General features: G+C 36.5%; 1 protein-coding gene across 16 annotated transcripts in view; it reads left to right on the top strand.

The window, feature by feature from the left end:
• The window catches only part of IBTK (inhibitor of Bruton tyrosine kinase), a 62137-nt gene that overhangs the window by 5735 nt on the left and 30097 nt on the right, over positions 1-26305 (top strand). For 14 of the 16 annotated variants that reach the window (XR_003256149.1, XR_003256155.1, XM_026082668.1 and 11 more), the window contains exons 2-17: positions 2617-3284; positions 6454-6550; positions 7788-7912; positions 9521-9631; positions 10871-11041; positions 12224-12341; positions 14137-14317; positions 15514-15637; positions 17784-17961; positions 19079-19256; positions 20151-20747; positions 22088-22174; positions 23136-23218; positions 23310-23347; positions 25122-25218; positions 25626-25727. Coding sequence is in view for 14 of the 16 variants with exons in the window: in XM_026082668.1 (XP_025938453.1) it covers positions 2961-3284; positions 6454-6550; positions 7788-7912; positions 9521-9631; positions 10871-11041; positions 12224-12341; positions 14137-14317; positions 15514-15637; positions 17784-17961; positions 19079-19256; positions 20151-20747; positions 22088-22174; positions 23136-23218; positions 23310-23347; positions 25122-25218; positions 25626-25727 (2611 nt within the window). In the remaining 2 variants the exon portion in view is untranslated. The remainder of the gene's footprint in view (positions 1-2616; positions 3285-6453; positions 6551-7787; positions 7913-9520; positions 9632-10870; positions 11042-12223; positions 12342-14136; positions 14318-15513; positions 15638-17783; positions 17962-19078; positions 19257-20150; positions 20748-22087; positions 22175-23135; positions 23219-23309; positions 23348-25121; positions 25219-25625; positions 25728-26305) is intronic. The other 2 variants (XM_026082620.1, XM_026082714.1) reach the window with 2 other exon arrangements.

Raw genomic sequence — 26305 nt, 5'->3', positions numbered from 1 at the left:
ATTTTCACTTTACGTTCTTTTTATTTTCACTTTACGTTCTTTTTATTTTCACTTTACGTTCTTTTTATTTTCACTTTACGTTCTTTTTATTTTCACTTTACGTTCTCTGTAGTACCAACAGGCAGGTTTTAATGAAAGATGATATTTAAGTTGTGCTTATAGAATGAGTTTTCCCACATGGGCTATAATCTGAAGCCTGGTAGCACAGACAGTGGTAGCACTGATTATGATCTTTTAAGGGTTCTCTAGAGCATGGTATTGAAGGGAAGAACGTAACTTTCATATAGTGATGCAAGGCTAATGTAAAATTTATACTTCTTCCACAGAGTGATTTTGTTGCCTAGTGGAGTATTGATGAAGTATGACAAATTGATTTGAGTATAGTAGCACTTTTGATGCTTTTCCTATATATCTCCAAATATTTTAAAGAATTATTACTATTTAGAAGAGTAATGCATTGGAGATTTGAGGCTGTTGATAGCAATCACTTGTCATACTTTGTTTTCTTGGGGCAGCAAGTTAGGCTATGTTTCTAAAACTAAGGCTTCCTTTCCAGGATCTAACAGTGGTTCACTTTTCTGAATGCTTAGACTAGAAATAAAAGGTTACTGGAGAAGAATGCATACAAGTGTAGGTTAAACTTCACGTGTTCTTGCAAAAGTCTGCATGTTGTTTGGAAAATGCCCTGTAGGGTGAATGGAAGCTCACTATGACAAATGTAAACTGAATTGTTGTGGTCAATTTTTGTCTTTGAAATACGTATGAATGTTACTCCTGGCTAGAGATGAGTGACTAAATTTTAGTGAATAAAAACTACTATTACATTTTTCATTTGCCTGCTGTTTAAAATTGTTTTGAAAGTACGAACTGAATAACTTTGATCTATGGATTACAATTGCAAGTATTTAATCTTTCCTGAATCAGGTGGAAAAAAAAATAATCGTTTGAGGCTTTGTTATGAAATGTTTAGGTGAATACTCTTGGTTTGGAATTGTTTTTTTCCTTGAAAGTTTAGATTCCATTGCTAGTGTTTGCTTTAAACTGATTGCCTAAACTTGGTGGTGATATCAATATTAATTCCTAAAATAGAAGGAGAAGGACTGGTATTTCTGTTTTCTCTTCCAAGCAGACAAAATAATCTTTCCCTGACGTGTCTTTGCGGATAGAGATATTAATAAAATATGGATATGTATTCAGTGCCTGAAAAACGATGGACGCTAACTTCAAAAGGCTTTTTGAGGGAGGGTAAAGACTGGGGTGTACTTATAGTTGGATTTACAGTGACTGCTGAGTTGCAATGATAACATCTTTTTTTCTGAGGGTTTGTTAACATTCTTGGTTTTATTTATCCTTTTTCCATGACAGCATTTTTCCACTCTGCTTATTGGTAGAACAGTTTTAAATTCCATATTGGATAGCAAGTGAAAACATCAATGAGTTTAACAGAATGATTGAATATTACATGACGCAGTTTGAAACTTATGCTTGAAAAGATTGAAGTCTGAAGTTTTTTGGGGACTGAATAGCAGTTCATACTTAAATTGTACAGTGTATCAGTGATGTGCATAGTTTACTCTTCTATTCTAGATGGTTTATGTATACTTTTATTGTGCTGTTCATACTTTGTGTACTGTAACCCTTTTAACTGCACTTGTTTAATGGTCTAGATGAATGYTTCTGTCAGGCCTTCCTTACTTTTGAGAAAGTATATGCCAAAAAAGATGAATATACTGAAGATAAGTATGCATAGATATTCAAAGAAATGGCTATATGCCCCAAACAATGAATATATTTGAATGAACAAGAATTTGTATTTTCCTCCTGCTCTTTCCTCCTCCCTTAGCCCTTCCAATCCAGAACTTCATTTCTTCCTGCCTATTCCAGGAGCTTTAGACTGTAGCCCTGCATGAGTAATAAACATCTGAATTCGCATCTCTTGACCAAGTTGCTTTTCTTTGCTTTTTTTACCTTCCTTCTTCTCACCTTTGTCAGCATCTCTGGGAGCTGTTGAGAGGAGCCTTCCTATTGATTCTGCAAAAATGATTCAGTAGGGAGATGGGTAAGAGTTCAGGCCAGGGAAGAGAAAATAGGGCATAATCCTTTTTGTGGTGGCTAGGGGAAGCTGGTGATCCCTCCCTCCTCCTGGGTGGGACTGACAAAGTTTTCTTCAGCCAAGGTGTACTCCATACCTGTTGGTTTTGTTTGTTTTGGAATTTTTCCCAGTAGTAGTTCAGTCCTTGCTTTCTGATCACAAAGTAACTGTATAATTAGGCAGTAAACTAGCAGGGAATTAATGAGGCTGGGAAACCTCACTTTTTTTTTTTTCCCCCTCCCTCCAGATGCCTTTTTTTTGATCCAGTTCACCACATAGCCTCAAAGAGTTATGTCAAAGCAAGGGAGGGAGGTGCCTTTGGAGGCTGGGGTGGAGAATAGTCATGGCTGTGTAAACAGGCTGAATGCCTGAGTGTGAAATCAGATGGGCTGAGGCAAGGTCAGTTAACCCTTGCTGCATTGCTCCTGTACTTGCAAGCTTAGGTCCATACACATTTAAGTTGGCACAGTTGCTGGAGAAAAGAATTTTTGTTGGCTAATCTGTTCTGTTTTGTTCTCTTTCAGGTCTCCCTTGCAATTATGGAGTTTTAGAAGAATAAGATAGTGTGGAGGGGGAATCCCCCTCTCCACACTTGAGGTAGTTCGCTTTTGGAATTTTCTATGGACARCAGTATTTGTTATATACAATGGTGAAATAAGACTCCTAAAAATATATATTTATAAATATTTATTTTGATCAAGTGCCAAACATAACAGTACAAAGATTTCTAATGGCAGCTCAATAAAACTGGATTTAAATTGTTGGAATTACAAATTTCTGAAGGCACTGTATTGTGTACTGAATTGGAGTGCCTTGAAACACTTAATGATTGTTCCCCTTAAGGAGAAGAGCAGCTTCAGAAGTGAAGATGAGTTCTCTCATGCCAGACTGCACTTTGAAGTGTCGTTCTCTACAGCATGCTTTGGATGTTATTTCTGTAGTTACCAGAGGAAGCGAAGGCCAGATCAAGGCCTTTCTCTCTTCTTACTGCTACAATGCTGCAACTATAAAGGATGCTTTTGGTAGAAATGTTCTCCATCTTGCTTCATCTTGTGGCAAAAAAGGTGTGCTCGATTGGCTGGCTGAGACCAAAGGAGTCGATCTTTTGGCGAAAGACAAAGAGTCTGGATGGACAGCTTTGCACAGAAGTATATTTTATGGATACATTGATTGTGTTCTGTCATTACTGAAGGTGAGTGTGCAGCTCTGATCTTCCTAATGAGTGATTTGCAACATTTTAGTTTTCCTTGGTATCTATAACTTTTAGATTTTTATTGATTAGTTCAAAAGTTTTTTTCTTTAACTTGGCTCAAAGACTCTTGAGGGTTGTTGTAACACTATGTTTAGATCACAGTGCATTAATTTACTTGAAGCTTGTCCCTGTATCCATAAAAGATGTCTCTTTGCCCACATAGAAGACAACACTAAGTAATTAATCCCTGACTGATTGTGGAATTCCCCAAAAGACTGGTTTGTGTAGACAGTATCAGGGTCAGGATCTTAGTGTAATGTGAATTTGACATCAGACTAAGGATATTGTAAAAATAGGCTCTTCAACAATTACACCAGTTAGTATTCTTAGAAAACATAATAAAAGCTTAAATGGAGTTAGTGATGAATCTTATGTTTGAGTGATAAGTACTTCAAGATACACAGCATTTTATTAAGTTACTTCCAAATGCATTCTTGTTTTAACCTGGGCTTTCACTCAGTCGCCCTCATTCCTTTCTGACAATTGCTGTTTCTTCCTTACCTCTTAGCAAGTTGTGTTTATTTTTGATTGCTCTTCCCTCTGTTCATCCCACCCCCAGTACTGCAGCAGGAAGAGCTACATGTAATTGAGATGTTTGAAGTCCTTTTAACCACATGAGAAAATGAAATATTTGTGATTCAGGGTACTCAAAAGCAAACCTGAGGAGGATAACTTAGGCTTTTGAATTCAACCCTTTTATTTTAAAAATTGCTGTGACCAGACATATGTAGGTGTTAAACTCTGCTCCCAACAAGTAGCTTAAGCAAAATAGCTGTGGATCCAGTAGTTCTTAATTCTTGAAAGTTTAAGTGTTAAATGCGTATTTCACATTCTGCACTCTCTCATAATGAGGAGCTTTTCCTAAAAATTGCCAGAAAGTAGGTGTTTGTTTCCTGAGGATTATATATGATTCTCTTCTCTAGAACTTGAAAGCTTTGTGTGATGTTTGAAAAGGTATTCAGTCCTTTGTGTGTATGTATCTACATCTTTGATATTTGCTTGTATGAGGGCTGTACTGATATCCCCAAATGTATTTTATTTTTCTATTAGTTGCATAAATGAGTGAGTCTTTCTGACAGCTAGCTCTGTTGATATTCCTCTAAGAAGCAAAATGAACCAAATTATATAGAGTGCTCTAGCTTCCAGTTCCTTAACTCAAATCTCTTTGTGGTACTGCATTGTGAAAAGCATGTATTCCTTAAGATATAGCAATGACAAGAAGGGATCTTAGAAAAAAATCATAGAAAAAAATCATAAAGTAGTTGAGGTAGGAGGGAACCTCTGGAGATCATCTAGTCTAACTCGCCAGCTCAGAGCGGAGTCAGCTACAGCAGGTTGCCCAGCACTGTGTCCAGCTCAGTATTGAATATCTCCAAGGACAGACTCCACATCCTCCCTGGCAACCTGCTCCAGTGTTTGACCACTGTTACAGTAAAGTTGTGGGTTGTTTTGTGTGTCTTTTTTTTTTTTAATGGAATTTCTAGTATTTCGATTTGTGCCTATTGCATCCTGTTACTGGATACCACTGAGAAGAGTCTGGCKCTCTTTTCAGCACTCCCCTGTCCTCCCTCCCGGGTGTTTATACACATTGATAAGAGCTTTCTGTGAGCTTTTCTCTTCTGGAGGCTAAACAGCTCAGCKCCCGCAGCGTCTCCTCATGACAGATGCTCTGGTCTCTTCATCATGTTTGGGGCCTTTCACTAGACTCTATCCAGTACGTCCATATGTCTCTAGTACTGGGGAGCCCAGAGCTGGACCCAGCATCCAGATGTGGCTTCACCAGTGCTGAGTAGATGGAGAGAATCACCTCCCTCCACCTGCTGGCAACGCTCTGCCTATTGCAGCCCAGGATGCTGTTGACATTCTTTTCTGTGAGGGTTCATGTTCAGCTTGTTGTCCACCAGGATCCCCAGGGCCTTCTCTGCCAAGCTGCTTTCCAGCAGGTCAGCCCCCAGCCTGTCCTGATGCCTGGGGTAATTCCTCCCCAGGGGCAGGACTTGGCATTTCCCTTTGTTGAGCTCCATGAGGTTCCTCTCTGCCCATTTTTCCAGCCTGTTGAGGTTCCTCTGAATGGCAATGCAACCCTCTGGTATACCAGCTACTCCTCCCAGTTTTGTATTGTTGGTACACAGTACTGTGTTTTTTTTCCTCATGTAGTGAATTAACACCAACACCTTTGTTAGTAGGTTTCCCTTAAAATTTGAAAAATATATAGTGTTATTCTTTTGGCTAGTGTATTTTCAAATGGAGTTACAGGTTAAAATTCACTCCTGCTGATGTGAATGGCTGTCCTGTCATTTCTGAATGGAGTGTGCTCTCTTAATTTTGGTATTTCATGCCTTTACCTCTCAGATATGAAATTCTTTAAGATTTTCTTAGCCCTGAGCTGTGGTCCATAAGTACAGCCCTATTATCTATCGGGCTCTGCTTAGGGATATCTGCAGTTTTTTCCTTCAAGGATCTGACTGATGATGTTTAACTTTCTTAAAACCTGTGCTGATAGCAACACTTTCTTTTGTAGTGAGGACGCTGTATGTACAGAGAAAATGTTCCTCCCTGTATGAGTTCTGTAACAGTGCCTAGTCATATTTGAAGCTTCAGAAGCACAAGTGCCGGTGTCTTGTGTAGCAGTTGGTGTCCCCTTGTCTTTTCTCAGTAACTGTGAACCACTGTTCCCTGCTTGTCTTCAAAGGCATAGTAGGTCTTTTTTCTCACTTCTCTAGCTTGTCAAAACTGATTTTGTAAGCTTGCTAATACAAGAAAATGGATTCTTCAAAGCTGGTAAATGCATTTTTGGTAAGCACTTGCCCCTTTTAGATGGCAGTGCTTTGTCTTCAGATGTTTCCTGTGTGTTTTCCTGATTACATCTTATTACACAATCAGTATTCCTACAATAAGATCACAGTTAATAGATCAACATGATGCGTAGCTGAACAGAAGAACTGCACTACTCTTTTCAGATTCACTTACAATTGACTTGAAAGAATCTGAACATTTTCTTTTATTAAAATTAAAATTCAACTAAAGATTTGTTTATCTGGCTTACTTCAAGCTGTGGAGTTAATTGTAACTTTTATGGTTCTCTCTTTGCCCTCCCCTCTTTTTTCAGCATGGTGTTAGTCTATACATTCAGGATAAAGAAGGCTTATCAGCTTTGGATCTTGTGATGAAAGACAGGCCAGCTTATGTGGTGTTCAAGAAAACAGGTAGGAAATCAAATAACTTAAATTGTACTTTGCAAGGAGGTCTGTTTCAACAGCATATAAATGTGTGTACCTGTTTAGACAAAGTTTTATATTTCTAATGAGGATTGTATAAATTGTGAGATAACAGAAGTTGTGGGGTCACTAATGTCATAAGACTACAGGAACAGCATCTTAGCAATAGGCACAGAATGTGTATGTGTAGAGAGAAGGAAGGAATAACAACAGGCTTTGACAGAAATAAAAAATGCAAAGTGATAGTCTCTTTATTTGATTTCAAGTCATTGGAGGAACTTCAGTGTCTTCAATAGAGCAGTTTATACCACTTCTGTGGCTTTTGTGGAAAAGAGGGGGAGATATGTTCTTAAATCTTAAAAATACTTTTTAGGTGAAGTAATTTGCAATAAGCTAATTACAGTCATTTTCAAATTGCAGATGCTGTATTTAAAATGAGTACGTGAGAATAACTGTGAGCACACAGGGTTTTTTGCACAGGAGAGTAGTTATTTTCCATTATTCTTTGTTTATTTTCATGCTGTTCATGCTTTTTATCCACTTCTTTCCCCTTTTCTCCATGCCCATGTTTAATCTGGCTGTACAGTGAAAGCTGTTCTTTTTAGTTTATGCTTCCAGTTAACTTAATTATTTTTGGTTACACAGATCCTGAGTTTTGTGTGTTTTTTTTTGTTTTTTTATCTTGCAAAATCAATTTAAAATTCTTTAATTTTCATAGTAGTGGTGCAACACTGGTCAAATAAATTAATTCCAGTTTCTTATCCTCTCAGTTACAGTGATATTTCAGTAGTGTTTTCTGATGAGTATTTTAAAAATCTGTAATGTTCATTTTTGGCTACACCTCTCTCATTTGAAAGTGCTTATGGTTTTCTTACATGAGTATAACCTTTTTTCAGGAAAACTTTTTATTGAATTGAAACAGCATGTGTAACTTAAGGTAGTAGGAGTAGTTTTATGAAAACCTAACAAGGAAGAATGATTGTGTTTTCTGTAATTGGAAAATATTTATAAGTGTATGTTGACTGTTTTCTATGCATTAATCTCAAAATATAATATATTTTAGCATCTTAATTATTGTAACACTATATCTTTTAAAGTTAATTTTTAGGTAAAACAGCTTTTGTCTTCGAATTTTAAAGATTAACAGCAGGAGATAATTTTCAAATTCAGTACATGTGAGACTGCTAAACTTACAAGCTGCAGAGAGAATTTTTTTTCATTGCAGATCCCACAGAAGTCTACACTTGGGGAAATAATATTAATTTTACTTTGGGTCACGGTGGTCAGCAGAGTAAGCATCATCCTGAATTGGTGGACCTCTTTCCACGCAATGGCGTGTATATCAAACAGGTATTCTCAAAGAATTATATGGGCCCCTTTTTCAATGAACCTGGGAGGGAAACATCATCAAAGATGTCATTAACTTTTGAAAATTCCTGTGGAAAATATAACTTTGGGTCTGATTTCTCCTAGTTCTGTCTTGTAAGTGGTCTCCACTTATCTGGTAAGACTGCTTAGAGGGCTAAGGAGCATTAGATCGTGCCTGCTATATTATGTCCCCTTCCCCCCTCCCAGGAAAACATGGTTCTCTGATAGAGGGGGTTGATACCTGTTAAATATTTCCAAGGTGAATCAGACTTGCATATCATTAAGTAAATAATTCAGAAGCATGATACTTCTGTAACTGTTTTGAATTTCTAACCTTCTGTGCACCTCTCACAGTGAACTGAAGTGGAACAATGAGTATGATACGTGTTGTATAAAAATGCTTTTTGTGTTAAAATCAGCCTATGCTGTTACAGCACTCCTGCTGTAACAATAGCTTGTCCCTCATAATTTGTTGTGACTTCAGTTTAAGATTAATTGGAAGTTTTTAAATACAATTTGAAAAGCAGTCAGGGCAAATGATTTGTGCTGCAGTCTTGCTTCCCGCAGCTCTTCTGAGTATTCTTACCCTTAACACTGAATCTTTTGGGCTCCTGTTAGCCTGTCAGGGCCATATTTGAATGCATTTTAATAAATCGAACTGCAGATCTTTTCAAGTAGGTTAATAAATTTAAAGCCAAATCTTTGTGTTCCTTGCAGGTTGATTTGGTATTGCCTGTGCTTTAATACTAGTATCTTGCTCATATTTTCACAAACAGTTAAGAAATCATTACCTTTGAGACTATTTGTAGTTTTGTTTAAATCTTAGCTTTTAAAAAGGTTTATCACACAGGCAAAGAAGTGAAATAACTAGGAGTACACCTAACTTCTGTTATGTTCTGTAGCCATACACATAAAATCAGGGGAATTCTTGTCTAAACTGGCACATTTGCTAGACTGTGGGTTAGTCTGTCCTGGGGACTCTATATCCTGGACCAGTCTAGTCATTAGATCTGTATGGAGAGCAGTCATTACTTTGCTATATAAGCAAAGATCAGGGCAATACATGCAGCGGATGTATCTCACTTTCGGGTGAATTCTCCTTTCTCTTAAGAAGTTCTTTGGGGAGGTTATAGTGACATGTTATAATGGAAAAGTCTCTTGGTAGCTAATCGAATTAACTTTAGGGCAGGCTTTTCAGTATAGTTGAGAGGACTAACAGCATAGGCCACTGTGTAAGTTGGCAATCATGTCTCTTTGCTGTGTTTTACTTCTGTGTAATTGACATTTATCTGTTTCCATTTGTTAGTATTAGTTAGCTTTTATGATTATCATATTCAGGAAAGTTGCACGTAATAGCCCTTTGATCAGTTATATTCTTTCAAAAGCACAATTTAGGTTGTTTAAATCTTAGGATGAAGATTTTGTATTGGAGCATTTTATACTGTTTCATGTTCACAAGTTCTGTCTGTATGGTGATATATATCATCTTTCTTAAAGCTGAACTTCATAAAGTAATTTTGGCCTATGATTACAGATTATCCAAGAAAGCTAATTTGTCCTGTACTTCCCTCCCTACCCCTTTTTCTTCAGGTGGTACTCTGCAAATTCCACTCCGTGTTCCTTTCCCAGAAAGGACAAATTTATACATGTGGACATGGACAAGGAGGACGCTTGGGTCATGGTGATGAACAAACATGCTTGGTATCCTAATGCTATCTAGTGTGTTGTAATGTAGCATGATATCCTTTTATTTCAAACATGAAGTTTAAAAACTGAATTAGAATTTTCTGTTAGTGTACTTTCAATGCTTTTTAAATCAGTTTGCTGCTGATTTAAACAAGCAAACAAACAAAAACCTTTCCAGTACTACTGCTACTGAGGTGGAAGAGAGAGGAAGAATGTACATTTAAATATACTTAAAGTTAGCTGGTTATGAAGTCAAACTTCTGTGTTATGGCGGAGTTGGTCTGAAGGCTAACTGATACCAGATAAGTGGAAGTAACTGGTTTTCTGCTCAGCTGACTGCCTGATAGGTTTATGATGCAGTCACATTAGTATCAGGGCTGATGCAAAGAAGACAGCAGTATTATGGGGCTAGAGTGACATGAAAGTGATGGTAGGGTTAGATTTGCACAGCTCTAAAGTGAAAAATCACCCATAACTTTCTTTTGAGTAGTACCTTGTTGTAATATGCAAAAATGAAATTGAAAAGACTGAGATATGGCAATATAGTTCTTAGACTTCAATATTTTATCCTGTGTACCCTGGTAGTTTATGCACTTAGTTTGCAAAAGTAAGTGCTAAAGATGGCTTGATGCTTTAATTTTTTAAAATTGCTAATATCAAATATCTGACAGAACTTGATATTATGAGGTTGGATGCTGTAGTAAAGACTAGGGTTCAATTTTTAACTTTTTTTTTTTAAGACAATTTCAGGATATTAAAATTTTTTTTGAAAGGGAGTAGAAACCACTGTTTTGAAATTGGGATGTTATCCAGCAGAACAAAGGAGAATTTCAGTTAGAAGTCATGAAAGTTAAAGATACTGAACTGCTTCCTTTTTCTGTATTACTAAGTTTGTCAGATAGTTAGGAGGAAGCCTTTATCAGTCATSGTAATTCAAAAAGAGAAGGCAAAGAGGTAATAGTTAATATTCATCCAGCTTCTCTGCAGAAATAGTTTCCAACTTTATTTTGGAGCAGATGGTTTATAAGTCATCTCTCATAGCAGCAGAGGATGTTTCAAAAGGTTCACTGAAAGCACTTTATCATTACACTGTATGTGACAATTCTGTTAATGAGTAAATTGTATATTCAAATGCATTTTCATCTGTATTTCAATATTTGGTTATGGGTTTCTGTTGGTGTAGCTTCAGTTACATATATGGCCATTGGTTRTGGTCAAACTCTATCTTTTTTTTTTTTTTTCCTTCATGTTTAGGTTCCGAGACTTGTGGAAGGTTTAGCTGGCCATCAGTGCTCCCAGATAGCAGCAGCTAAAGATCATACTGTTGTTTTAACAGAAGATGGATGTGTCTACACATTTGGCCTAAATACTTTCCATCAATTGGGTATTCTTCCTCCTCCTTCTAATTGCAGTGTTCCTAGACAGGTAAAAATAACATTGTTCCAAGTGTAGTTGTTTCCTTTAACAAAGTGAAGTGTGAAGATAGTCCTAATAACTTTTAAATTTTTTCAGGACAGTAGAGTGGAACATGAATTCAGATAAAATCTTGATTTTGTGTTACTGTATGTGACAATCTTAAATGCTTGTCTATCTGTGTCCTGATTTAGATTTTATTTTGTAAACTGAACTGTACTAAACTTTGTACTGCTAAATATGACAAGGCATAATTGCCAAAAAGCTTCCTCCTCTCCCCTGAGCTGTTCTGTTGCCAAAATGAAGTAAGAGTAATAGGTATGTATTACTGGAGTTTCATGTTTGTAACCTGTTTTGGATTACTGGATGAGGGATCTAAGAGTTGGGTGGTTGCATCCTTTGCTGGAAGCGCTGTTGGTCCTGGAGTCATAATGCTTTGGGAAGAATAGCAACAGGGAAGAGAAGCAACGCAAGAGAGCCAGTGATGCATCAGGGTATGGTCATCAGCAACTTGACTAAATTTCTTTGGTCAAACTATAACTTACTCTAAAGTTGTGGGTTGTTTTTGAAATAAATAAGAATGACTTTACCTTTTATTGAAAAGAAGGTTCATCTGGAATAGAACAACACTATGCATTAAACCAGTAAAGTGTTATAAAGGTAGGAAACAATAACTGGCCAAGAGAACTATGGAGGAGTGTTTTGGGATACAATAGCAGTATAATGATAGCTGTGTACCCACAGTATTTGCTTTGATCTTGATCATCAAGAGTGCTCTGGAAAATCAAGTTAAATTTGAAAAGTGGAATTAGTAATGTTAGTGTTCTGCAGTGTCTTTAGGATAGTAAGATTTACAAGCTGAAACTTCATAACTGAAACTTTTGCAGGACCTGAATGTTCTTTGGCTGTCACTTCATATATGTGCTGTGCAGTCCTGTTCAGCATCTTGCATATGAAGACAGCCTAAAGGTTTGATTCTAGTTCTAACAAGATAGGCAAAATTTTTGCTTTTTTAATCAGTAGTGTCCCACTTGACAAACTTCTGAAATAATCCTGACTCTTTAGACTGTATGTGCATTGACACCAATACTGCATCCTTAAGGACTTTAGGAGTTAACTGTTGTCAGAAGTTTGTACATGTGAAATTCACCTGTTGCTGCTTAATATTAAGATGTACTTTGAATTTGTGCTTAGGTTCAGGCAAAAACCCTGAAAGGTAGAATGGTGATTGGAGTGGCTGCAGGCAGATTCCATACAGTGCTATGGACTAAGGAAGCAGTGTATACCATGGGTCTGAATGGCGGCCAACTAGGTAAGGTAGAAGTGTTCTAAAAATAAAACCCAGCCATTAAAAGATGTTACTCATGATAAAGCTGTCATCTGCTTCTTTCAATGGAGGCCTGGTTTAAACTTTCTCTTTTTTTCTTTTTTCCCAATCTGATGACATCATCCCCCCCACTTTTTTCTAAGAATATTTTTCATTACTGCCAGTCACTTTCATGTTTTGAGATGATAGGAGCTAGTCAGACTTAGCTGTTATTTGAATTTTTTATAATTCTTTTGCTTTCCATATATCTTGCATGGCCCTGTTACTGAAGACTTTCAGGAAATGATATTCCTGGTTGTGCTGTAAATTTCTCCAGAGCGTGCTTGTCCTCCCAACAGTCTACCTCCTGCTGCCCTTAATAAATCATAAACTAGCATTCAGCTCTCCTGTATGTGTCCTTCTTTCCCCATGCGCTGTAAACATGCTACTGTTAACTTTTCCATGCTAACTTTTTCAAGTGAAATGCTTGCCCATACCAAGGGTGTTGTTCCTCCCCCCCCCCCCCCCCCCAAACAGTGCCATTACCAGAGTTGTCACCTAATTCAGGATTACTCTGGAAGTCAAGAAAGAACCTAATAAAATATATTACCAGCTAGTGAACTCTTTAATTGTATGAGTGGGATATCTTAATTGCTTTTGGCTTTTTTTAATAAAACAGAATGTTGCAATGTTGGTTTGGATCTGCGTTTCTGCAGTTCTTTATCTGTGCAGAGAATTGTTAGCTATTTCTGGTTGACCAGGCTTTGTTAGCTAGTTAGGTTAATTTGCATTAGTCCTGCCATCAGGTTCTGACACTTTCTTGTTTCTTCCTATGTAAGATTGCAAAGGTATGTGATAAAACTTGCTAGAGAAGTATCTTGCTAATGCATATTCTTTTGGGGATTATCTTAATATATGCACCCACCACATAACTTTCTTCATGGTTGCTTGTGTTGAGATTATTCTGGCACCCACATGGTTCAGTGTAGTGCTATATGGAGATAGTAACTTTAATCACAAGTGGTATAGTTGAGTCAGCCTGGCACTGTGATGGACCTCTGCTAATAAACCTTGCCTTTCTAAGAGGTTTGGGTGTAGCCCTGTGCTATCATGACAGGACTTCTTCCAGCTCCAGAGCTAGCTCTGCTGCTCATTTCTGGGTTTCTGTACCTTGATCCATTCTGTGGTGCAGACTAAGTGCACACAGAGCATGGTTATGTTGTGTACACTTTTAAAGATTCTTTGTATTAGGATTCTTGATGCAGCAAAGTATTCATGGCCTGATTGATTTTGTTTTCAGAGGCCTTTACATTACAACTCCAACCCTGTCTGTTGTTTCTTTAACTCCCTGCCTTCATGCTTACCTGTGCTTACAGTAACTTGTAGGTCAAGCTTCTTTGGTATCTTCCAGTGGCTGGAATAATCTGTAGTTTGTTTGTGGGATATGAAGGTTAGTGTCTTGAACTGTAATGTGATCAAATAAGTATCTTGCAAAATACTCTTTCTTTGGAATCGCTCTAAATGGAAGGACAGTATGACTGCAGAGTCTAACCACATTAAATAGCCTGCCCAGTAGAATGTGACTTACTTTTTTTGTGTGTTTATCAAATCTTTAAAGTTTGTTATTTCAGTTTATGGTAAACTAGACTATCTGTCTAATTATTTTTGAAGATAATTTATCTAACTCCCTATAGAATTTTTTAGAATATAAGTGTTCTTCAATGTAGTGTAGTAAAACGTACTTCAAATGAAACAGTGTGGAATGTCAAATGATGTTTTGGGGGCGGGTTGTATTTTCTAGGTTATCTGCTGGACCCTAACGGAGAAAAATGTGTAACTGCACCTCGCCAAGTTTCTGCTCTACACCATAAAGATATCTCTGTGTCCTTGGTCTCTGCAAGCGATGGTGCTACAGTATGCGTTACGGAAAGAGGAGATATTTATTTACTCACAGATTATCAGTGCAAAAAGATGGCTTCAAAGTACGTGTTACTTTTCTAATCTGTGCTGAAGTATGATAGGTAAAAACTTCGCTGGAGTCTTATTCTTGCAAACTGTTAAAAAGATTTTGTGTTCAAAGTGCAGATGAGAAAGTGAATCTTCCTTATTTCTTCTGTATTTGTGGTAATTTTTCATATGGGCTGCACCATGCTCTTGTGCCCTCCCTCTTTTTGGAGGGGGGAAGGGGTGTTAAGGCTAAGGTGTCAGTCAGATTCACTAAAGACGTTTACAAAAAACAATAGTAAGGGGAAATACTGAAAATGGTATTTTTATTCATTGGTTAGCCTGAGTTCGTGTAAATGCATTTTCGTAGAGCCACTGAAGTCTTGCTCTTCTATTTAGTTATACTGTTATGATTCTGAATTAGTAAGTTGGTCTGTATTTCATAATGCATATGTAGGTATAGTATGCTATATAGAATAATTTAGGTTAGGAGGTCATCTGGTCCATATGCTAAAAACTGAATGTAAATTCCGTTGAAGAAGTTGGGTCCCATGCCTCATAAACTTATGGAATTGTTTGATCTCATTCTCTCTTGGTTGATTTGCACTAGGAGATTAGAAGAGGTAATTAGATGTTTCCCCAACTCCCAGCTGCTTTTCAGCTTCAGTTCAATTTCTAACAGTATTTGTTAACGAGTGCTAGCTTAATGATTGTTTTAGACTCAGTTTTCCACGTGATTGACTGAAGGTACTAGCACTTGGAGAATGTTAATACCACCATTTTCTCCACTGTTATACTGAGAAACTGAAAATAAGCAACTTGTATGGTTTTGATCAGCTAAAAAAACCCCCAAATCCAGAAAACACTGGCATACTAAGATATGAGGATGGCTTAGTGGTATAAGATGGTACTTTGATGCAGACTGTTAAAATGTGTACTGAAACTTACACAAGCATAATTTCTGTAATGCTGAAGATCAGTTTATGATTTAGTGTCTTCACTGTGGGATTTTGTGAGGAACTTGTGGATATAATGTGATTCATTCAGTGCAAAAACAAAAAAAAATTAGCAATCATGTTAATTATACCAGTTGGGGGGGAGGGAAGTAATTTTTCAGTGTCACTACCTCCGCTATATTTTTTTGCTGCCTCTTTAAATGAAAGAGATACCTCTGTCATAGAAGCAACATCAATATATTGTGAAGAAGTACTAATTACTTTTTGTGTTCTTTCAGACAGCTGAACCTTAAAAAAGTTCTTGTTAATGGGGGATATTTGGAATACAAGGTAGATACCCAGAATCTTAAGGAAAATGGGGGTCAGAAGATTTGCATTTTAGCGCTGGATGAAGCTGGAAGAGTAAGTTGCGTCCCTAAAATCATAATTATGTAACAAGCTGCATACTGATATGGATGAATTTGGAACCACTTGGGCTCTCCTGGCAAGCCTTTGTTTTGATTAAGAAATCTAAATGAAACGTACCTTTGGGGAGAAGGGGAAAATACCTGCTGAAATAACCAAGTAGCTGTATTTTATTGTTTTGCTTTAAATATAAGTTGACAGGATTAAAATCTTGCATAGCAAATACCCAGTTCATTTGTGTAAAGCTGCTAAGATAGGTTCTCCCCCCCCCGCACTATGGGAGGACCACCAAAGTAATGTACAGTAGTGTTTTGTTTTGTTTTTAAATCAGTGAGYGCCTAATGGCTTTTTAGTGGAGTTGCAGACTCCTTTACTCTTACATACATGTGTCTATATAGCTTATGTGATGTGTGGGGTTTTTTTGTTTTGTTTTTTTCTCTCTCTCTCATCTTTCTTCTCCCCTACCTCACTGCCTGCCCCATCACCTTTCAGACCCACCACAAATTGTGTTGGACTTAAAATGTTCAGCTTATTCACAGAAAAGCGTCTGTTTTGGAGATATGCATGTTGTATTGCTGAAAAGTTGCAGCTAAACCGGGTGAATAGCTTAGTTAATGCAGACAGTGGTGGTTTTTTTTTTTTTTTTTTTTTTTTTTAGAACTGGAGCACTCTGGAGGATTTTATTGTTCCTTACCTTGTTCTTGAGTAACACTTTGTAGACCACTTCATAACACCAGACTGTTCTAGATCAGCTGACTGCGAGAGCTGAACCTTCAGTGCCATCTAGTGGTGCTTACAGAAAGGTTTTGTTACTGAAATGCTGCCTGCTTAAAGTCGTGCTTCTGTATCAAAGTAGAGGGCAGCGTGTGTATTTCCCTTTCTTTCCTTGCATTTGATTGATTTATGTTTTGGGATGATTTCAAAAACAAAAGTCTGTCTCAGAAAAATAGGTGTGTTTGCATTAACGGTGATTGAAAGATGCTGCATCACTTCACAGCAGCTGTCACTTAACGTGTACTGTTGCCAGTTTAATATTAGGTTATTAGTTGTCTCAGAGATCATAAACTTTGAGTTCAGTATTTGTCCATGTGAGATCTAGCCTCTAGTATCTGTGGTATTGACAGTGCGCCTTTGACATCTTTGGGATACTGATTTAGCAGTAAGATACTTCCTGCATTGGTGGAGCTATGTCAGCCTGTATCATTTATCTTTGCATGCTGAATGCTGGTAAATGCTGGGATCTTTAGTGCTTTAGGCAGTGTAAATTACTGAGAAAGGAGAGGGATGGGATCTTAATGCTCTTATTTCCTGAATCAACACTTCCTTGTCTGGTTTGATTGTCTTCCCTTTAAGGCTCAAGAGAGGGGAAAGGGAAACAGGTTACTCAGATTCCTTTCCTCCCTCCTTATGTAGGTGTTGTCAGACCTGTAACAGCTGATCCAGTGGGAGGGGAGGAAAGCCCAACTTTAGCACCACTGATGCAGCATCCAGGCTTTACCTTGCTTGGGGTTGTGGCTGCATGCCCACTTCTTTCTGATCTCCACAGTGCACCTGGCTGGGGTCCTGGTGTGCATGCAGTACTTTACACTTCTCTTTCTCAGACTGAATGTTTCTAGGTTTATTTTTGGTCATGATCTCCATTTAAAAAATACAGCCCTCTGAAGGTACAGAGAAACCTGAGATTTTGTCAAACAATTAACAAGAAATGGTTTAAATTCTTGGTGTGCTAGCTTTGAATGTTATCTGGTTTAGAAGAAAACCAGTTAGACAGATCTGTAAATTAAGAACCTGCTCCTTGACTCCCTTCTCCCACCTCTTGCTGTCGTTGTTGAAATGTCAGTAAAAACTGTCCTGTAGATGACTGTGAAGATGATTTAATATTCAGAGAAGCTTTTTAAATGCAGTCATGGACAAGTGGATCTTGATGTCATAACACCATTTCCCTGCACCCTTGTGAGATCTTTGTAATAGATGCTCATACCACTTTAGGATAAACTTTCAAAGAATGTGCAGTTTCTCCTTTTAAATGCAACTTTGAGATGGCATGTTCCTTGTTTTTAAGAAGTTTTGTAGTGTATAACATGTAACTGCTTTTATATAAGGATTTCCCCCTTTCTCTGAAGAAACATTATTGATATTATAGGTGTTTTGTTGGAAGTCATCTAACAATCCTATGAAGCAGTGTCGTTGGGTGTATGGCCGGCAAGTCTTCATGTCTGATGTTGCTTTAAGTAAGAATGAAATCATGTTCGTCACACAGGATGGTGAAGCCTTTACAGGGAGATGGCTAGAAGAAGGAAAAAAAAACTCAGAAAAGAAAGGTTAGCTATGACTTTCTAAATTGTTTTTAAGTACTACAAATCAATATAAAAGTGTAATTGAATCTTAAATCTCTTTTGTTTTTTGCTGCTTGATCTAATAGTATTATGTGGTGCATTCTTTTCTCCATGGCTGACAGTGGGTAGTGTTGATTACTGCTGTTTTCTTTTTGTAATAGTAAGTTTTACTTTTTATTTGAACTTTATGGCTTTATATTGCATTTCTACTTCACTCACTATCTAGCTTCCATCTTTAGTTTTATAACTCCATTTTTGCACTCTTCACAGCAAAATCTTTCCTCTCTTACTCAAAATAGTGTTAGATATTAATTTTGCTCTGTCACTGTTTTTCTTTATTCTCCATGTCATATAGTACTTCTCTCACTACAGAAGCATCAAATGCATCTCCTTTCACCTGTCTTTGTCCTGGTGCTGGTATGTGTGTGCAGGCACTCTGTTMTTCTTGATTTTTGATGTTCTTTTTGTAGTTTTACTATCTTCAGGGAAACTCCAGAATCCAGATCTGTTGACTAGTCTACTGCTAATTTGTAATGAATGAGAACTTCTATTTTCGATGGTTTTAAATGTGTGTGATGAATGGGTGAGCATGTATTCTATGATCCAGTTCTTCAAAGATAATATTTCAGTATTCATATAATATCATTGAAAAAACATGATATCTTGGTTTTGGGATGACTCAAACAAATATGAAGTCTAAAGACCTGCTCAGTCTTCAGTCAGTGATTATATTATGCCTGATCTAACTGATTGGACTGCAAAAGAAAACAATCTTGCACTGCTGTATGTTGGTAAACAGCTTCCTTTATTCCAGAAGAGGTTGCATTAAATGTTAGATGGAGTGCTTTCATTCCATATGAAAAGGCAGCAAAACACTTCCACAAGAATCTTCTCGATGAAAACTATCCTATGTGTCACTAAGGTCTTATTCTTAAAACACGTCTTCCTGCATTTCAGTTAAGTGAGCCGAAAGCTTCAAATTGATCCAGCCTTACTCAGTGACTCCATTGATGGACTTACAGAAGTCATAAATTTTGCCTTTTCATTTTATTAGTTGCATTTTATTTAGCTTGACCTTCCTATGTTTGTTTTATCTTTTTAGCTGAACTTGTATCAAGCCTTCAGAATTCTTCATGTGAAGTGTCTTGTCAATATGATACGAATAGTATGTATGAAAGAATTCGACTTCAGAAGCTTGCTTTTGTCCACCGAGCTGTTAGTATCGCCACAGATGCTAATGGATGCAATTTTGCTGTTTTACAGTCAGATCCTAAAACAAGGTATATTTAAAATATCAACAGCTGTAATTTTCTTTCTTTTTTTTTTTCCCCCCTCTAAAGTATTGATCAGAAATGGGGGCAACCATATTTCACCCCTCTCCTCTCTTTTTTGTGACTATAATTAAATCATTCTGCTTTTCGGAAAACAGCTTTCTGGCTCGTGCAGAAATCTCAGTAAGTGTGATTATCCATACTGTTAGGCTGAGAATAGCGCTTTATTAGTAGACAATTATGTTGAAATTATGCAAGTAAATAAGTTGTTGTCTTTGGGTAATTACAATTGATAGTGTTGATATTTTATCTAAAGTGTTTAAAGCAGGCATTTGCAATATATTTCTTATCACACTGAATTTTAAGTACTGTAGAAATTAATCCCATGAGTGGTCACCATTAATCAGTTCTTAAAGGAAAGTGAAATGTGGATCTTTTTTTGGGGGGGAAAAATGTTTAAAGAAAAAATGAATAAACAGAATACTGAATGATGATCCTTGCACACTCATATTAGTTTCCAGTGTGTCTGATACCTGACTAAATATTAGTTTTTTTCTTATTGCTTTGAATTGTAATATGAAATACAGTAAACATTTCTGGTTTTCCTTGTTTGAAAAATGACATGAAGATAAGATAGTTCTGATAATACATCTTTAGTGGCTTCATTATAAAGAGAAAATGTTATATTTAATATTGTGATCTTACATAGTGTTTTCAATTGCCTAAATAGCATATTATTAGTAAATATGTAATGACTAGGACATGAAATTTTGATTAATCCAGCAAAGTAAGAAAAACTCAAACCAAAACTACCTCCCCCTCTTCACTAGAGATGCTGAAAAATGTAAAAYTTTATGTAGCTTGTAAATAGTGGATTTTTTGATGGTTTTAATTTTGTTCTAGTCTCTATGAAATTCCAAGTGTGTCATTATCAAATTTTGGAGAGGATTTTGGCAAACTGTTAGATGAAACAGATGAAATGGACAGCATCCATGATGTGACTTTTCAGATTGGCACAAGAACTTACCCTGTGCACAAATACATCCTGGCTGTGCGCTCCGACTTCTTCAAGAAGCTGTTTGTTTCCAGTGACAGTCAGCTAGATGCTCCAGATGTCTACCGTAAAGATGAAGATGCTGTTGGATGTGATCTTTATGTAATAGAGAAGGTTCATCCAGATCTGTTTGCATACCTTCTGCAGTTCATATACACTGATACTTGTGATCTTTTGACTCATGGTTACAAACCAAAAATCATGCATAAAGAAAAATCAGAAGAATATCAAGATATGTTAATTTCTAACCTGAACAAAATGAGTTTTGATGAAGATGTTAATGGAAAGTCTGCATTTGAGATTTACAGAAATAATCAAGTGCAAGTTATAAATGAAAAACAGAAGAGCAAATCTAAAAAAGGCAAAGTTGCTGGTGAAGAAGCTAACCTCATAAAAATGTTGCAAAGCGTTGCAAAGAAATTTGGACTCAGCAATTTAAGTGGAAGGTATGTTAAGGGAAATACATTTATATTCTGGCAACATCTCGATGGTGTGGTTTATTTAAGCTGATCTAACTTCAGTTGGCATTAAATTAGAAGGCTGGTTAGAGTCAATAAGTCTGCCTTTTGGTTGCAAGTATAAAGGTTCAGCATGCACCAGAGTTTAAAAGCACACAAAATGTCACCTCTTCAATGCAAGATCAGCTTGTTCTGATGTTTGTTCCCTAAGAGAAAACGTGTGGCCTTTTGAATAATGTCAGAAGTAGAATTCCCTAGCATGATTCTGTATTTAAAGCAACATTTTCCAACTGGTGTCTATGTCATGGCAATGTGCTGTTTGYCCTTTATTCCGTTCTAGTACCTCTTGAATGTTATTTAGAACATCTAGCCTGTATGTCTCTGGGGCGTGAGCTCTCCGAGGCTTGACATCTAATGCAAATGATCCGACTTTCCAAACTGACTATCATAAAACATCGACACCTGTTTTGCTGGAGACAGCTGATCTCATTGAGTGTTTGATTGATGGACTCTTAYGCTGTGGCCCAGTCTTCTAACTTTTTTGTAGATGATGAACATACATAGCATAAAACAATACAAAGTAAAGCTAAATACCTGTTCAACTGATGCTCTTGTAATGTTATATGAGGAAACTAATGGAAATGAAATCGAATATCTCTGAACTATATTATTATTATTATTATGATTTTTTTTTTCCCCCCTGCATTTGTCTCCTTTTAAAGGAGGGAATGAGCTCTTTCAGGGCAGTTTTCTGCACTGTGTTTTTGGTGTACGCTAAATAAACAAAGATGTGAAGCTGCTACTGAAACGTGGTGCCCAAGTAAAACTTTCATGGTAAAACACTTTCCCTTTGAAAATACAGTTTCCTAATCTACCAGCAACACCCCTGGATCTCTACCAGCTCAATTCAGAAGCTTCTTTCATGAGTTAGGATGTTGTGCTGAAACACATCTCTTCTATACCATTCCCTTTTCTTACATTTATTGCTGCTGGTCAGATATCTAATTCCTAGATTTTTGACCCTGTGATGATGGGTTTAAGCCTTAACTATAGTAGTATAGCTTTCATTTAAGAGAAATAAGATAGCTAAGGTTTAGAAGTAATGTCAGATAATATTTTACATCTGCAGTGAGGACTTTCAAGAAATAACCGGTCCTTTCTAGTTTTCTGTGATATGTAGTTTTGATTCTTTTTCATATTTACAATATGAGCCTGCTGAAGGGCTTCTTGAATCTGTATGGGTTTTTTTTTGTGTGTGTGTGTGTGTGTGTAATGGTTGGAACTGTATATTAATTGTATTATTTATTACTGTTGTTGGTGATTTGCAGATTGGATGGAATCAGATTAGAAAATGGAAAGATAAATGTTGTCAACAGGAAAAATGGAAACAAACCAAAGCTGAATCAAAAGAAATGGTAAACTTTTACAATTGAGTTGTTTTCTCTCTGTCATCTTTCTCTTCTGTCATCTCTTTATCTTTAAGGATAGGCTGAGCTTGTTGAGCCATATTTTAACTTTTGGTATACATGTCTCTTTCACAGTAACTGATGTTTGGTTAGTTCTCTGTAGCCGTTTATACACTGATATATGAATTAATAATCTGGGATAGGTTATATATGGTATATTTTTGGTTCTTTCTGTTGTACATTGACATGTTTTGTGGATTAATTGTGTTGTAGAATAGTAATGGCAGGAGAAATCTTGTGGGTAATCCGGCCAAAATAGTTTGACTTTTGCCAATATACTTACAATGACAGTCAAACTATGTGGACTAGAAATAAGCAAATGTATAATGTTTTTCTAATGAGGAAAGTCTCCGAAATATCTTTCAACAGGATAAAAGTGTAAGAAATTTTTCAAGTTGCTTGTTCTTTAATTCCATTGCTCTGATGAGATTATTTATAAGATGGGGCTAAAGCTTGAATAGTCTACGTATGTAATAAAAGCTATGTTATGTAAAACTAACTTTTTCACAGAATTTGGATTATTTTACTCTTAAAATGCAATGTCAAATCTTATGGTAGCTATTGCTTTAATAGGAATAAACTTAACACAGACCACTTGAAGTTGAGTAAATTGATTATGGCAATTTTTGGTCAGAGTATTTTGAAACAGTAACTGACAGTGTTTTGAAGAAAATACTTAGATTGAAATGTCTGTGCCTTTTGAGTAGTATTGCTTTGGACAAAAAAAAATCCATATCCTGAAGCTGTCATGCCTGTTCTATTAGGTTCACTTCAGTTGACATTATTAAAATTGAGTGTATTTTATTTGAGAAGTCTTAACTTGCTAAAGTAAGCAAGCATTTATTGTAGAGTTTATAATTTATAGTTCTTCTGAATAGTCATAGTTCTGATCCCACTGAATGTCTTCTAGTTCATACCTCTGCGATGTGACCCTGAAATCTYTGGATGGAAAGGAATTCCCGTGTCATAAATGTGTACTTTGTGCAAGACTTGGTATGTGTATATACATACATATATATATTTTTTTTTTCTTTCTGTAACTGAAACTTTATTGCTTCTCAAACTGARCCTACTTTCTTTTCAGATTATTTTCACAGCATGCTAAGCAACTCATGGATTGAGGTAAGGTTGCTGATAAACATGTGTAGTGTTAAGTTTTAATGTATCAAATAAGTGAAAGTGTTATTCCAAAACAGTTTATCCTAAATGAGGGGGAAAGGAAGAGACTAGATCTTTGGATCCTGTTTCAAGGAAAACAAATAATCTTTGATTTATCTAAACTGAGATTCTGTATTATATGATAAATATAATAATGTGTATCAAAGGAGATCAAGTTGTTACTTTATTTTAGAGGTTTATATTGAGCTAGTTCATGGGTTTATAAAAGCTACTGGCCTGTTCTTATAGAAGATGAATGTTCTTTGGATGAATTTTCATGTCCCTTCTGTAAAAGATCTTACAATGTAGATAGTATTCATGCAGTCTGGAATAGCTTTTCATATGTACTGAGTGAAAGATGCAGCAGAATAAAGAATTAGTATGTAGAATCTCTATTTGAGTTCTGTTGCTAAAGAAATGGAGGATATCAAGGATGGTCTGGGCTATTCCACTTACTCTCCAGCTGCTGCTTCAAAAGGTGCAGATCTTTTATTTGCCCTGGTTCCTGTTTGCTAGCTGTGTGTCAATGTCCTGGTTGCCACTGGGCATCATAATGCCACTAGATGCCTCTTGTTTTAAGTGTCTGAATACCATTGCTGATGCTTAATGAAAGAGGAAAGGTGCGAATGGATAAGCGGCTGAAGGCTGAAACAACGTGCAGGAGTTCCATCAACTTTCCTTAACATTTGGCAATATGTAAATCTAAGAGCCGGGCAAAATATTGGCAGCTCTTTTTGCCAAGTAATAAAACTTTACCTATCCTCTAAGTTTCTTTGCTGCCTTTTCCTCAGTTGTCCCTGAGGAAACATTTCTGAAAACATTTTGAGATGGCTGATGGAAGAAGAGGAGGGGGAAAAAAAAAGTCAAATATCCATTTTATCAGTGAGTTCTGTATTAGCTGTGTGAAGTTCATAAGTTAAATCTGTTATTTCATAAGTAAAACTAAATCATACTGGATTTGTAAGTAAATATATTTTTGTGAATCACGTGCTCTAGACTTTGTATCAAAAAAAGAAAAATCTTAATGCCTGTAAGAGTTTTTAAACTTGATATAGGAAATACATTGGTATCAGTCACATCTCCTAAAGCAAGAGAAATATTTTAGTATCAAGCTTTGCTTCAACACCACCTGAAAAAAATGGAAGCTGTTAAGTAGTGAAGCTGCATGAATTTGAATAATGTCAAATACACAGTTTAATGGCTAATGTTGACTCATGTAAAAGCTTTGCCTTAATGGTTAAGATAGCTCTTCAAATGGAGAGATTCAGAGGACCTTATTTTCTGAGGGATTAACAGTAGTGGCTAAATTAATCTTTCAGTTTGTTCCTGCCTGGAAACTTGTTGATTTCATTAGATCTTTTACCCTGAAAGGAATTGAGTTCAGTACTTACATAGGGGGTTTATGTAGCTCTACTTTAAAACAGCTGTGGGTTAAGTAATGCAATTAAGGAAGACTGTCAGAGAAGACCCTCAAACTTCTGAAACACTCTGAACTGTTTCATGGATATTTATTCAGTTATTCAGTTTTGCAAGATTTTAACTGTTCCGCTGCAAGTGATTCTTAATTGAAGAACTTGAACAGATTTTGTGCGCATACTTAGATATTGTTTGTCTTTGAAAATGTAACCCTCAGTCTCAGTGACTGGCTAAATATAATCTCTGTTTCAATTTTGCATTTTATTTAAAGTAGTTAGCTTCTCTTATCCTTTTTTTTAAAAAAAATCCTTTTGCCTTTTAGGCTTCCTGTTGTTCAGCTCTGGAAATGCCGATCCATTCTGACATACTACAGATAATTGTAGATTACCTGTATACAGACGAAGCTGTTGCAGTAAAAGGTACCAGTAATATATTTTCAACAGCTATAGGTCTTGCAAGTCTTTTATTTTTTTTAAATAGAAATTTGGTATGCTTGCTTTGATGTTTTATGTAGAAGATCCAAATTCATGTGACTCTTGCTTTAAATATTGAGGTAATGGGTGTTTATCTCAAGCCTTGTCATACCCTTTCTTTAGCTTGACAAACTCTTCAGTATTCTTCCCCCCCCCCCCAAAAGACTGCCTTTTGCCCTCTTCTAGACTGTTGCTTGTTCTTAGAAAATCCTGTCAAAATTTGCAGAGCCAGTACATTTGTCCTCTGCTAAATCTCACTGAAAGCTGCATGTATTGTAGTTGCCTAAATGTCTTCCTCCAATTTGCTCCATTAGGATTTGCCCACAGTGTTTATGTGACACTTTGTTTTCCAGATTCTCAAAATGTGGAATTTATATGTAATGTTCTTGTGGTGGCAGACCAGCTGCTTATATCCAGACTCAAAGAAATCTGTGAAGTAGCCATTGCAGAAAAACGTGAGTTCTCCCATTTCTATTATAAAGGTTTAGTGATTAAAATACACTTATGTTATAAATGTTAATGTTCTTGCCTTTTTTTTTTTCTTTTTCTTCTTTTTCTTCTGTATTTCACTAGAGGATTACTTGCTTATATTAATTCCCTCTGGTTACCTTTTACTGTTCATTGCGCAGCTGTAATCAATTGCCCCTTTAGTCTGGGTGATGTTCTAGGTTAGCATAATTTTCCTTTCCTGATGTTCCCTTTTCTTCCATCTCACCCATGGGAGGGGGGGAGGAGGTAAAGACAAACCAGACTTTTATTTTGGCCAGTTTCTGTCCTTTTTCATTAAATTCAAACTCCTTGTTTTTAAAACATGATAAAATGAATTCTGAATTCCTACTTCTGTGCTTGTATTTAATTTTCCTAGTTCTTCTGCTGTTTGAGACTGCTGTGTTTATATGGCTAGGAAGAGCTTCCTGTTCTAAAAAACACTAAATTTGTAGCTCAGCTTCATACACAAACGTAGCATGCAACTTTTGGTTGGTGTTTCTTAGTGACTTCCATTTGTCTCTCTCTCTCTTCCCACTCCCCCCCC

The sequence above is a fragment of the Apteryx rowi genome, unplaced genomic scaffold (assembly GCF_003343035.1).
Source record: "Apteryx rowi isolate R43461 unplaced genomic scaffold, aptRow1 scaffold_1170, whole genome shotgun sequence".
In the NCBI taxonomy this organism is placed as follows: Eukaryota; Metazoa; Chordata; class Aves; order Apterygiformes; family Apterygidae; genus Apteryx; species Apteryx rowi.
This window is presented reverse-complemented; position numbering and strand designations above follow the sequence as displayed.